The sequence below is a fragment of the Liolophura sinensis genome, chromosome 1, assembly GCF_032854445.1.
Source record: "Liolophura sinensis isolate JHLJ2023 chromosome 1, CUHK_Ljap_v2, whole genome shotgun sequence".
NCBI lineage: Eukaryota > Metazoa > Mollusca > Polyplacophora > Chitonida > Chitonidae > Liolophura > Liolophura sinensis.
In genome coordinates, this window is record NC_088295.1 from 13,751,029 (window position 1) to 13,764,781 (window position 13,753).

A 13,753-nucleotide genomic window follows, 5' to 3' on the forward strand; every position below is an offset into this window, starting at 1 on the left:
TAATACAGCCGAATACAGGTCAAATGAGCGTTAATAATACAGCCGAATACAGGTCAAATGGGCGTTAATAATACAGCCGAATACATGCAGTCAAATGGGCGTTAATAATACAGCCGAATACAGGTCAAATGAGCGTTAATAATACAGCCAAACACAGGTCAAATGGGCGTTAATAATACAGCAGAATACAGGTCCAATGGTCGTTAATAATACAGCCGAATACAGATCAAATGAGCGTTAATAAAACAGCAGCATACAGGTCAAATGGTCGTTAATAATACAGCCAAATACAGGTCAAACTGACCGTGCAACAAACGACAAAAACAACTCGTCCAAAATATGGAGTGAAGTCGTAGAGGACCAAACCCCACATAGGCTAATACATAGTACTTTATATGCCCAAACGTTGTTTCATTGCACTAGCATGCTACCGTGAAAATTAAAATATTTCAGTTTTGTTGGCGATACACCGTAATCACTTTGAACACCTTTGGGGTTGTCAGACGGGTAGGCATTCAGTCTGAATTCAACTGCTTACTAATGAAAACTGATTATGTTATATAAAAAAAAATAACTATGATCGACAGGTGCGCGGTCCATTGGTACTTTCAGGACTTAACGCACTTATAGAGAATTGACAACATACGCCGAATATCCTTTTTTATGTGTTTTATGAGATCATGTGTGAAAATGGCTTCTTTATCCACCTTTTTATGTTAAAGTTTTAAGTTGATTAAAAACTTCTCTCTCGTCTTTACCGGTAATTCTGGTTTAGTTTATAAGTGTGAAGAGTTTCTTTGAACTGTTAAGAAAGCATATGCCAAAACAGGCATTTATTTATGAGTAAGAAATAGATCATTCTTTGCAGTTATTCAAGTAAAGGGTTTAAGATCTTAAATAAAGGCAGTGTTTACCATGAGCTCTTTGTACATTTAATTTCATTCCAAACCTCTGACTGGATTTAATTCAGTGAAAAAAAAATCGTATTTTTCTGATATGCTTTTTAATGGTCTTTCTATATCGAGGCTTTCTTCGTTTTTATCTTATCTTCCCCTCTAAAACCACTATCCCCTGACCAACGATGTAACTTGCACCTATCCAGTGATGTAGTTTGCTCCTGACTAATGATGCAGCTTTCTCGTATCCACCTCCCTTTGGCTTAGCTGCTGCCTTACACCAGGAAGTTTGCCAGGTTTCACCGGTTAGGCGTGCAAACATTTGTCAACCATTACAATGTCGTCATTGCTCTAGTTTTACTCTCTGTGCTGTAAGTGTTTTATACTGAATTCCCGCATAAATCGGGATTTTGTTGGTGGACTAAGTATTCCCATGGGCTGGTCCCCTTGCAGTGGTTTAATGGGTTTGTAAATTAAATGTGGTCACAACTCATCATTTTGAGTTATTCCAGACTAGTGACGTATAAAATATTGCAATTAACACCACTGCATATTTCTTTTAACAAATTCTGCTTGAGCATGGTTCAGGGGGCCTGTAATTTGCTCCTATGTAAGCATTTGTATGAACAGTGAGGGAAAACCCTAACTGAGGTAAGCTGTCGTATTTCACAGGTTAGGCCTAAGTGTGACCATTTGCCAACCATCAAACTGTCGTATTTCACAGGTTATGCCTACATGTGACCATTTGCCAACTATCAAACTGTCGTATTTCACAGGTTAGGCCTACGTGTGACCATTTGCCAACTACCAAACTGCCGTCACTGGTCTGGGTTGACTCTATGTATTGTTTTTATAAGATACCACGTAGGCAATTGCGACCGCTTAAGTCCCATCGGACTTCCTCCAGCAGTAACCTTGACGCCTAATGTGGTGTGGTACGGTGCAGTAATGAGATAAATGCATAAATATGTAGGACAGCTATGCATATAGGGTAATCGTTTATTTTTTCCGTTTTTTGCATACAGGCTTCAGTATATACATTTATTTAAGTGCGGCATTTAAACACCAAATCAAGTAAACAAGAAGATAATTAAAATGTTCGGTTAAGCCTCAGACTTGTATAGTTTAGGTTTTCAATCATGTTTTTTCTCTTTATTAGGAACTTCCTGTTGGACAGAAAGGTGTAGCTAATTTAGACAAAACAAAAAGTAAGTTACAACCAATCATTTCAAAAAAAGATTACGTTTCAAGTTCCTCATTAACGTGGTACTGTAGACAATGGAGCAATACTCTGAGCACGGTGGTTATATAATGCCTCATATTTAATATCTACCATACGTTATTCTTGCACTATTGTTTTAATGCTTGTATCAATCTTTATCTTACAGCCGCGAAAGACAAATCTATGCTGGGCAAAATATTCAAATTGCACTCAAATCAGCCTGAGACAGACAATGATGAAACCGGCAACAAAAAACCATCGATCTTGCGAAAAATTGTAACAAGAATCAATAAAGTCTGAGCACAGAGTATGGTTCTGTTATAGTCGTTATAATCACCACCAAGTTTTTAAAGATAAAAAAACAAAATCTACGATTTTTACATATCCAGAAGACTATATCATACTATGAAAATTTTATTATTGAAAGGTACACTCATGTTTTGCTAATAGTGTTAAATTTTAGGTTTTAATGAATTATACAGTTAGTTACACGGCCACATCCTACACGAAATGCTATGGCTTGGGACGGATTATCACACTGTCGCTGATAGTTTCTACCTATTGACGGAAATTAAACAAACGTCAGAATCTTAACACCGGTGATCTGAGGCAATGTGAATCAGTGATACATTTTTTGTTTATTTAGTCAAATACATGTATATTCAAACTGTACTAATCTTGTTTCATGACTTTCATTACATGTTATATGACACATCATATTTGACGTCTGTGTGAAATGTATTTTACTGACATTCAGATGTATGACAGATACTGTAATTGAATAAATTACCTTGTAATTTGTGTAACTGTATATTTGCTTTATATTCCAATATTTTCATATCATTTTTCTCTTAACCACAAACTTGTGTGTTAAATTGGAAATGCGATCAAAGGGAATAATTCAGTAATAATCCAACATTATCAAGCATTTGGTTGTGAGAGTTGTCTTTCCCTGAAAATATCTCAGGGGACAAAAGTCTGTAATAAATGCAGAAAAACCCATAAGAGTTATGGTTCTTAGCAGCTTTCACCAGAAGTGATTTAAAACACCTGCGAACCTATAACAAATTGCTGGGATGCATTTATGACGGAAATTTAAAAAAAAGCAAATGTTTTTCTGCACTATAGCATTTTTTACATTACTGCATTACAGTAAAGCTTAGGACTAAGTGAAATTGGCTGAGCCTATGTGAAACCCAGGATCATCCGTAGGCTGCTGTCAGACATTCCCACGTACGGCCAAAGAGGAAGACAGCTTGAGCTTTAGAGACTGAGAAGCTTTATTTCTTCGTATCAAGACAAATAGAGACACCCAACGTCCACAATTATTAATTGGCCTACACAACTGATGGGATATCTTATTGTGTGCTTTGACAAATACTCAATGAAAAACCAAAAATGATACTCACAGATAATACGGGTATGTTATAAAATTAAAAACAAAAATAGAGAAACAGAAAAATAAGGTACATAAATAAATCAGAAAAAAAGGAAAAGCTAAGAAAAAATGTTATGAATGTAGGGTTATCTGACAAGAAAAAAAAATATTTTCGTTCTCAACTCTTAATTGGTTTTGCCATATAAAGTTTAGTACAATATGTATAAATATTAAAATGATATTCAATCAATTCAACATTTTGTGGTATGAAAAGCAGGAAGTAATTTGATTGCTTTAAATAATGTCAACATCTCGATGAAAACGTCTTTCATTATTGCAGGTTAATAATTATACTTCGATGAACTGGAACGCAATCAGGGGAAGAAGCTCAAAGAACAGCAATTTCTAACATTTAACATTCAGAGTTATCTTTCTTGAAAAGATTTTAAGGGAAGATAACTGTGGGAAGAATTTAAACAGAGGAAAACACATGGCAGCTATCGTTCTTGGCAGCTTCGTGTTCACCCTAAGTGATAACGTTCTGGTATGCTAAAAAGTTCTTAAAATGAGACGAGAGGGACGAGGGTGGAGAATCTGAACCGCCCGGGAACCCGCTTTATCCACTTCCTACCGTGATTCCTGGGTAGAAAAATGCCATATATGTTTTTTTTTTTGGCTAACCGTACTTTCAGCTAGTTGGCATAGCGGGCATGCTAAAAAAAACAACAACTTGGTCATTGAGTTGTAGTTGAGTCTAGTAAGCTTAATGAAATCTGCAGGCATTTTAAAAAACACATGTGCATGTATATAGGCCTGTCTAAATCTAAAAAAAATTAATCAAGGGAATTAGTTTTGCCCTTTGAAGTTTAATACAACATAAAAAAAAGATTCAGATAATATTCAATCAGTTCTACATTTTTCAGGTATGAATCGAATGAAAAAATATGATTTCTTTAAATAATGTCAGCATCTCGATGAAAATATATTATTACCAAATTCGATTTCTTTAACTAACATCAGCATATCGATGAAAATATATTATTACACATTAACTGGAACATAATCAGGGGAGGAAAATCAAAGAAAATCAATTTCTGACATTTAACATCCAGAGTTATCTTTCTTGATAACTTTTTAAGGGGAGATAACTCTGCAAAGAATATAAACGGAGGAAAATACTTGGCAGCTATCGTTCTTAGCAATTTGGAGTTCACCCAAAATATTTCTTTATAATGTTCTGGTATGCTTAAAAGTCTTAAAATTAGACGAGGGACGAGGATGAGGAATCAGAAACGGTCAGGGACCCACTTTTGGTAGGCCTATAACTGGCATGCAAGAAAATAAAAATACGTGAAAACAACTTGGTGAAATAAAACAAAGCAGACTCTGTTTGTGCTTTATACTTCTGGCTTGACACTCAACACAGTCATATCGTTCACACTGAGATGTATATAGGCCTGATCCTATCTCCAGTCAATAACAGCTTGAGGATAACACCTGCAACGCGACAATCCTGCAGACTGATGCAAAACAGATCTTAATCCTGAATGGCCCACAGCTTAATCTCACGTGATCTGGCGTACTCATCTTGAGTTCGGTATACAGCACACAGAACAGCTTCTCCAGTAGGTTATAGGCTAGGCCTATATACACGTGCGTGTACAGCTGGGCCTATATACAAAAGTGGAATTGGAGCCCCGACCGTGTCCAAGGTGGTTAGCGTGCCACCGTGGCGCAATGACCAGGAGCCTCTCGCCAATGCGTTCTGTGTGAGTTCAAGTCAAGCTCATGTTGGCTTCTTCTCCGGCCTTATGCATTAAGAAGGCCGTGGAGCAACCTGTGGATGGTACGTCGCGGGTTTCCCCACGGGTCTGCGCGTAATGCTGGTAATGCTCCGTGGCTCAGTCGGTTAGCGCGCTAACGCAGCGTAATGACTCAGTAGTCTCTCACCAATGCGGTCGCTGTGAGTTCAAGTCCAGCTCATGTTGGCTTCCTCTCCAGCCGTACGTGGGCAGGTCTGACAGCAACCTGCGGATGGTCGTGGGTTTCCCCAGGGCTCTGTCCGGTTTCCACCCACCATAATGCTGGCCGCCGTCGTATAAGTAAAATATTGTTGAGTACGGCGTAAAACACCAATGAAATAAATAAATAACACATGGGAAAGTTCCGAAGATCGGTGCAGTACGCCGAGCAGTCCTCCAATCGTAAAACCTGGGACTATTAGGGCCTATGTGTAAAACTGACCGCCATCGTATACGTGAAAAATTCTTTAGTATGGCTAATAACAACAATCAGATAAAACAATAAGCATAAAGATATTGTGGAATCTAATAAATAGGCCCATACATACTTGCACATGAGACATATGGCAGCTCACTTACTTTCTCTCTATCCACCCATGTGTGTGAGTTACCATGGTGTAACAACAAGCAGTTTACATATCAGTGTGGAAATGGATCCTGCATGTACGACACAAAGTAACATAAATATGAAAATAGCTAGTAAAAAATCTCACATGTGTCGTTTGCATCTTGCGCGTGCCGATTAGAACAAATTTAAATGTCGCTATAGCTGATGCGAGATTGATTTGTTTGATCAGATCGTATATTATTTATACCCAGCGTCATTGGTGGGTGATGTCCGTAGGGAAACGTCATGCACCATGTAGATATGGCGCTTAGTTGCTAGGTTCTGACGTCTAAAAGATAAAGTTAGAGGGACAAACTCTCCATCTATAACCCATGCAGACCTGTTATTTTTTGATCGCCCGACATAAGACACTGAACGTCGAGACGAGTACGTGCATGGTAACATTGGGGGTAAGTCTCATTTTCGAAATGTACATGTACATTTATTCATGAGAGAAGAAATATATTATTTAGCCTTAGTGATAATTACAAATTATACTGAAAGTGTAGGTAACCTTAGTGTACAGTGTTTGGACTGGTGTCGCCACCTTTGGTTTGTGTTATAGGCCCTACGGTTCCCGTTCTCCCATGCAATCGATGCGGCATTATTTAGCGGGCATTTTATTACGGATCCACACACACACACACACATACATACGCGCCTTTAATTAAACGGCGCCCTCCAACTGCCGGTCTGTGCTCCGGCGACTTCCGCGCTCTCCATCCACGTAGGCCTAGGCTCTCTGCTAAGTCGCCGTTTAAAATGAACGCTATCAGCCACCACATAGAGACGTACGGGTATTTAACAGGAGATTAATTATTAATTTTTTATTGCCTGATATTAGTCTGATAAAAATCAGGTGCCATCGGTCCTTACAAGTCCTTGGACATGCACAGCCTTGAAACATTTAATAAATATCAATCACTCTGCACTTTTTATTTGTCTATTAAGTCACAGGCGTGTCAAAATTATACAAAGCTTTCAAGTTAGAAAATAGAAATCGTCAGATTCGTTCTCGCGACCTCACAGTATCGCAAAAGTAAATAATTTTTTACATTTTATTGTTTTAATTTATTTGTAGAAAAGATGTAGTTTAAATGTTTATGTTTCTTACTGTTGGACCTTTATTTTTATCTACATGTAGCCCATGAATCGCAAAAAGTGGAATAACGACAGCCAAAAATTGGTGTCGCCCAAGTCAACTGAGATGATGGCGGCAAATACACACATGATGGGAGACATCGAAGTTCAAGAAGAGTTCATGAAGTACCGATCTCCGTTAACATCCCGATATGCCAGTGAGGAGATGGCATTTAATTTCAGTGAGAGAAAGAAGTTTGTTACTTGGAGAAGACTGTGGACATGGTTGGCAAAGGCTGAAAAGGTATAACGTGGCTGCCGGCGTGTGATTCAGGCACGTGCTGTTGTTGTTGTTGTAGTGTCTCAGCTGTCAAACGTTATTTTGCAGGTTTGCTGTAATGAAGACTGTGCTGCATGCCATGGGTTTACCACTAAGCAGAAGTATATATGTCTTCTTAGGTCGATTTAGCACGCCAGTGCAACACAATGACCAGGAACATCTCACCAATGTGGTCACTGTGAGTTCAAGTCCAGCTCATGTCCGTAAGTGGGAAGGTTTGAAGCAACCAGCAGATGGTCGTGGAGATTTCCTCCCGCCATAATGCTCAGTTCGCCTTTGTATATTTGAAATATTCTTGAGTATGGTGTGAAACAACAATGAAAAATAAATAAATATATTTGAATAATTCTTTCGAATGTTATACAAGATTGTTTCATATGGTTTTAAGGAAAATGAAGAAAGGTGTACCAAAGCTAATGAAAGCAAAAATTTTCATTTTTGAGGCATTTGTTAATTGTTAAAGACCTGTCTACTTTATGAATATTTTCCATCAGTGGTCATGAATGATTGGAAATCAATTCATCGATGAATACACTTTGAACACGGGACCAGTTTAGTGCCCCCATTTCAGGCTCTCCCCAGACAAAAACTTTTTGGGCTGATCGCAGGGGCCTTAAGGAAACCATACACTGTAAAAGCCATTTTATGCCCCAAGAGTGAGTGAGTGAGTGCTTGGGGTTTAACGTCGTACTCAACAATTTTTTAGTCATATGACGACAAAGTAATCCTTATGGTGCATGTACGTGTAATGTGCCTCCTTGTTGCAGGATGGATTTCCACCACTGTTTTATTTAGTGCTGCTTCACTGAGACGACTTACCGAAGGCAAGTAAGTCGCCCCGCCAGAGCCATTATACTGATACGGGTCAACCAGTCGTTGCACTATCCCCTTCATGCTGAACGCCAAGTGAGGAAGTTACAACTTCCTCTTTTAAAGTCTTAGGTATGACTCGATCAAGAATTGATCCTGGATCTACCGGTCCCGAAGCGGACGCTCTACCAACTGTGCTATCCAGGCTGGTATATGCCCCAAGAAGAAAGCTCAGAAGCTTTTTTACATGTTAGGCAACATAGCTCCACAATAAAAAGTATTTGTGTTATGATCCTTTAATGCGATAAAAGCTTACTGTTGAGAACAGACTGGTAATTTGTTTTATGGACTGTTTTATGGTTCAAAGGTGAACTTTAAGTAAGGATGAAGGTGTGTGTTCTCATTTTAATTGAACAGTCAGCTCCATGTAATCAATCAGCTGTTTTCTCTCCAGACTCTAGGTTTGGACATAACAGACGAGCAGATAGCACAAATGGAAACCAACCTGGAGAATATTGACTTCAGCTACGCTGCCGCTGAAGAGAAGAAAGTCCGCCATGATGTCATGGCTCACATCCACACCTTTGGGAAGTGCTGCCCCAAAGCGGAACCAATCATCCACTTGGGTGCCACGTCAGCCTATGTTGGAGATAACACTGTAAGGGTACAGCCACACAGCAGTATCAAACGACAGATGGAGTAGAACTTTGACAGAACTGAGACTTAAATAATTAAATCATAAAACAAGCTGTTTAGTTTCAAGAAACTTGGTTTGTACAGGAATTATCTCTCTTTATTTGGCTAAAATATCTGGGTTTCACCCACAACAGTTTTCTCTCACTACTACAGTTTTCTTGAATGAGGAAGAGGTTTCAAACCTTGTTTCATTTAAATAATGTTATGATTAGACATTTGATGTGATAAAGATATGGTATCTTTGAGATTAGAACACATTGTGGCTCTTAATTGTTGATTGGTCCACATATGTATAAGTGATGATGCACAATTCTGGTACGTCTGCCATGTAGAGCTGACAAATCATTGTATTGCAATAAACAATATATTTGTGCATAGCTAGGGAGCTGATGCTGAGGTTAAGTATCAATGGTTATGAGGAGGGGGGGTGTTCCACCGTTATTCTGTCAAGTATTCTAGACATGTTGACTGCATATATCTGACCGTATGTGCAGTGAATTTTTTCAAGCGACCCAACACTGTTGTCGAAGAGTAATATTATAGTATTCAGCAGGGTCATTCCAACCACTGGGAGGAAAGGTTGGTACCAGACTGTTTAAATGTATGCAAACAAACTATATGACTTCATCAACATGAAGCCATACAATGGATATGTAGGTCTTCATATTAAACTTGAGGGCGGATTACTTACACTTGCTGACAGATCTATGTACACTTAGCAAACAATGAAAAGCAACAGCAAAATTTTACATACACATGTTAATTTTATTTGCTTTAATTTTCCATCAAAATTTTGACAATCATGTCCAGTCAGAAATGTCCAGTCTTTATCATTTTATGTGGCAAATAAAAAAGTCGTTTCCAGTGCCCACAGAAACACCCTACCTCTTTTTCCAGTGTTTGTAAGGCACAATGGGCGCATGATTATCTCGTGACAAGGGCAAGTAAGTGTCAGAAATATCCAAGCCCGCAGGACTTCTTCCCGGGCAATATGTTGTCAGCAACGGCGTAAAGCAGTTGATCAAGCCGAGAGTCCGCAGCTGGTAACTTCCTTAGTATGGTACTGGTATACATGTAGACAGTTCGCTGAGTGCATTCACCACTTCTGACTGCCTGCCATAACTTCTTGCGTAGCGCTTGTCACCTTGATAACTAAATGTCCCGTTCATGATTGCCGTCTGTTGATTTCTTCTTAGTTTTATTTCCATATCTCAACACTCCTGACTGAAATCTTCGCGCGAAGACTTACTTTCGGAATGTCTGAAATTCATCCAACAACCAGCGAAATGCAGTATTCTCATTGGTTCTTGATGTGTGCACCCTGTAGTTCTTTTAAGTGGACTCTTCCATGGAACGATTCAAGCAAGGGAAGTGTAATCAAAATAATAGGCATCAGTTTGAAAAGACAAAGGGAGCAAAAACTGAAAATTGGTGTAAAGTACACGTGAAACGGTGCTGTGTGAGAATAGAAATAAATTCATTTACTGCATATACATTGTGATAACTGCAGTAAAAAAAACAAAGTTTTCATTGTTTAAGTCTGTAACATGCTCCATGTTGTCCAGTGCCCCATATGTAACATTCATATTTAAATTGGGTTTCATCAGGTACCTGATGAGGCACAGTGCGTTCCCTGGTTTCTTGCAGTTACAAAACTTCCTTTTGTATAAGATTTTACAGTGTATATGGCTGTTATATACATTGTATAAATGATGTGATGATTTTACTTTTTATTCATATGTTGAAGGACTTGATTGTGATGAGAGATGGATTTGATATCCTCTTGCCTAAGGTATGTCAGTGTGATAAGACACCACCAGTGTCAGCAGCTTCACAGATTTTGAAACTTTTTTTCATAATAAATCACTCTTGAGTGGAGAAGTGATCCATGATTTGTCACCTTCCAGACAATAATGTACTCAATGTAATACAATATACAGACATACCACTAGTTTCGGAGTGAGGTTTCTCGTATGGAGCAAGGCAGTTGGGACAGTTACAGAGAGAAACAATCCGAAACATGTCGGATTAGCAATAAGGAACATTTACTACTGTTGACACACGCATTAATGCTTCCTTATGGTAGCGTACCTCAACCAAGTAACCGAAATGGCGGCTGAAGTACAGTAGACCCTGAGAACGTCCTGTTTTGTCTATTTATGTCATTGTTAAAGACTAGGCCAACCTAAGAATAAGTTATCTGATTTGTGGGAACATGTGGCTTTTACTGATATTGGCTGAGGAAGATTTAATGCACGTTGTGAACAGCAGTAAATGTTCCTCACTGTCAATCTGACACATTTGGGGCTTTAGCATTCCATGGCTTCTGTAATCACATGTGAAACATGGTGGCTTCTGTAATCATCTGTGACATACCATGGCTTCTGTAATCATTTGTGACATACCATGGCTTCTGTAATCATCTGTGACACACCATGGCTTCTGTAATCATCTGTGACACGCCATGGCTTCTGTAATCATCTGTGACACACCATGGCTTCTGTAATCATCTGTGGCATGCCATGGCTTCTGTAATCATCTGTGACATACCATGGCTTCTGTAATCATCTGTGACACACCATGGCTTCTGTAATCATTTGTGACACACCATGGCTTCTGTAATTATCTGTGACACACCATGGCTTCTGTAATCATCTGTGGCATGCCATGGCTTCTGTAATCATCTGTGACATACCATGGCTTCTATAATCATCTGTGGCATGTCATGGCTTATGTAATCATCTGTGACATATCATGGCTTCTGTAATCACCTGTGAAACACTGTGGCTTCTGTAATCATCTGTGACATACCATGGCTTCTGTAATCATCTGTGACATACCATGGCTTCTGTAATCATCTATGACATATCATGGCTTCTGTAATCATCTGTCACACACCATGGCTTCTGTAATCATCTGTGACATGCCATGGCTTCTATAATCATCTGTGACATGCCATGGCTTCTATAATCATCTGTGACATGCCATGGCCTCTGTAATCATCTGTGACATACCATGGCTTCTATAATCATCTGTGACATACCATGGCTTCTGTAATCATCTGTGACATTCCATGGCTTCTGTAATCATCTGTGACATACCATGGCTTCTGTAATCATCTGTGACATATCATGGCTTCTGTAATCATCTGTGACACACCATGGCTTCTGTAATCATCTGTGACATGCCATGGTTTCTATAATCATCTGTGACTTGCCATGGCTTCTGTAATATCTGTGACACGCCATGGCTTCTGTAATCATCTGTGACATGCCATGGTTTCTATAATCATCTGTGACATTCCATAGCTTCTGTAATCATCTGTAACATGCCATGGCTTCTGTAATCACCTGTGACATACCGTGGCTTCTGTAATCATCTGTGACATACCATGGCTTCTGTAATCACCTATGACATTCCATGGCTTCTGTAATCATCTGTGACATTCCATGGCTTCTGTAATCATCTGTGACATACCATGGCTTATGTAATCATCTGTGACATGACATCGCTTCTGCACTATTCTTGTGACATACAATAAGTTCTATAATCATCTGTGTCAAACCATAGCTTCTGCTGTCATCAGTAACATACCATAACTTCTGCTGTCATCAGTAACATACCCTGGCTTCTGTAACCATCTATGACATGCCCTGGCTTTTGTAACCATCTGTGAATCATTTCCATTATAAGACAGTTTTGAATACAGGATTAAACAAAGTGTTATGACCTTATTCCTCACCTGTTTTCTGCATTCTTCGTCCACCCTAAATGGCTTTTTTTGAAACTGTTTATTAGACCCCATGTTGCAGTAAATGTCATGGTTTATAGTTGCCTAATATTTTTGACAGGTCTTATGAAACAGAAGGACTTCATTTACCTTTAGCAGTAAAAGAGTACAAACCCCTATTGTTTATCCCAGGCACTGGCCACTTTCAAATACATGTAAGAGAAAATTTCTTGAGTATGGCATTAAGCAAGAATCCAATAAATAAATGTTTGGAAGAGAAAGGTATTTCATTTCCTGATTATGAAAGTTGTTTGTTTCAGGTTGCTCGCTGTATCCATAGACTTGCTACATTTGCTGCTGAACATAAAGCTGTACCTTGTCTGGCTTACACCCATCTGCAGTAAGTCACAGGCTTGCTCTCTTCGCTGTACGCTGTAGTAGAGTGAATGAGTGAGTGCTTGGGGTTTAACGTCGTACTCAACAATTTTTCAGTCATATGACGACGAAGGAATCCTTAGGGTGCATGTACGTGTAATGTGCCTCCTTGTTGCAGGACAGATTTCCACTGCTCTTTTATTTAGTGCTGCTTCACTGAGACGACTTGAAGCCATTATACTTATACGGGTCAACCAGCACTACCCATTCATGCTGAACGCCAAGCGAGGAAGTTACAACTTCCTCTTTTAAAGTCTTAGGTATGACTCGATCAAGGATTGATCCTGGATCTACCGGTCCCGAAGTGAACGCTCTACCAACTGTGCTATCCGGGCCGGTCCCTTGTAGTAGAAGGACGGGATACAGGTGTATGGTTTTGAATGTGTGATCTCTATTACATGTGGATTACTCGCTAAAAAGGCAGTGAGTTACACCTTGTCAAAGAAAATGAAAGTTACGCATGACCCTTTGGTTGTAATTGGATTTATGTTGGTTACATAGCACTTCAGTAAATATGAAGTCAATATTTAACCCTGAATATTTAGAATTCTCATCTGAAAAAGCTGTGTACAGTCTCTGGACAGAGGTGTTCTCTGCAGATATTTATATTAGCTCATGTGGAATATTAGTGAAATATTACCCTCAAAAACTTGATAATAAGATAACTCAAGATGTATATGGTCAGTGCCTTTAACAAACATTTATACTTTGTTCATATCTGAATCCTTGCCCTTTTTAAATTGTCAAGTCTGGTTGT

The 13,753-nt window shown here is 39.0% G+C and overlaps 1 protein-coding gene across 2 annotated transcripts in view; it reads left to right on the top strand.

The window, feature by feature from the left end:
- Positions 1–13,753, top strand: part of LOC135476526 (adenylosuccinate lyase-like) — a 46,066-nt gene that overhangs the window by 1,665 nt on the left and 30,648 nt on the right. The window contains exons 3-6 of one of the 2 annotated variants that reach the window (XM_064756576.1): positions 7,050–7,289; positions 8,590–8,793; positions 10,579–10,623; positions 12,882–12,961. In XM_064756576.1, coding sequence (XP_064612646.1) covers positions 7,050–7,289; positions 8,590–8,793; positions 10,579–10,623; positions 12,882–12,961 — 569 coding nt within the window. The remainder of the gene's footprint in view (positions 1–7,049; positions 7,290–8,589; positions 8,794–10,578; positions 10,624–12,881; positions 12,962–13,753) is intronic. The other variant, XM_064756584.1, reaches the window with a different exon arrangement.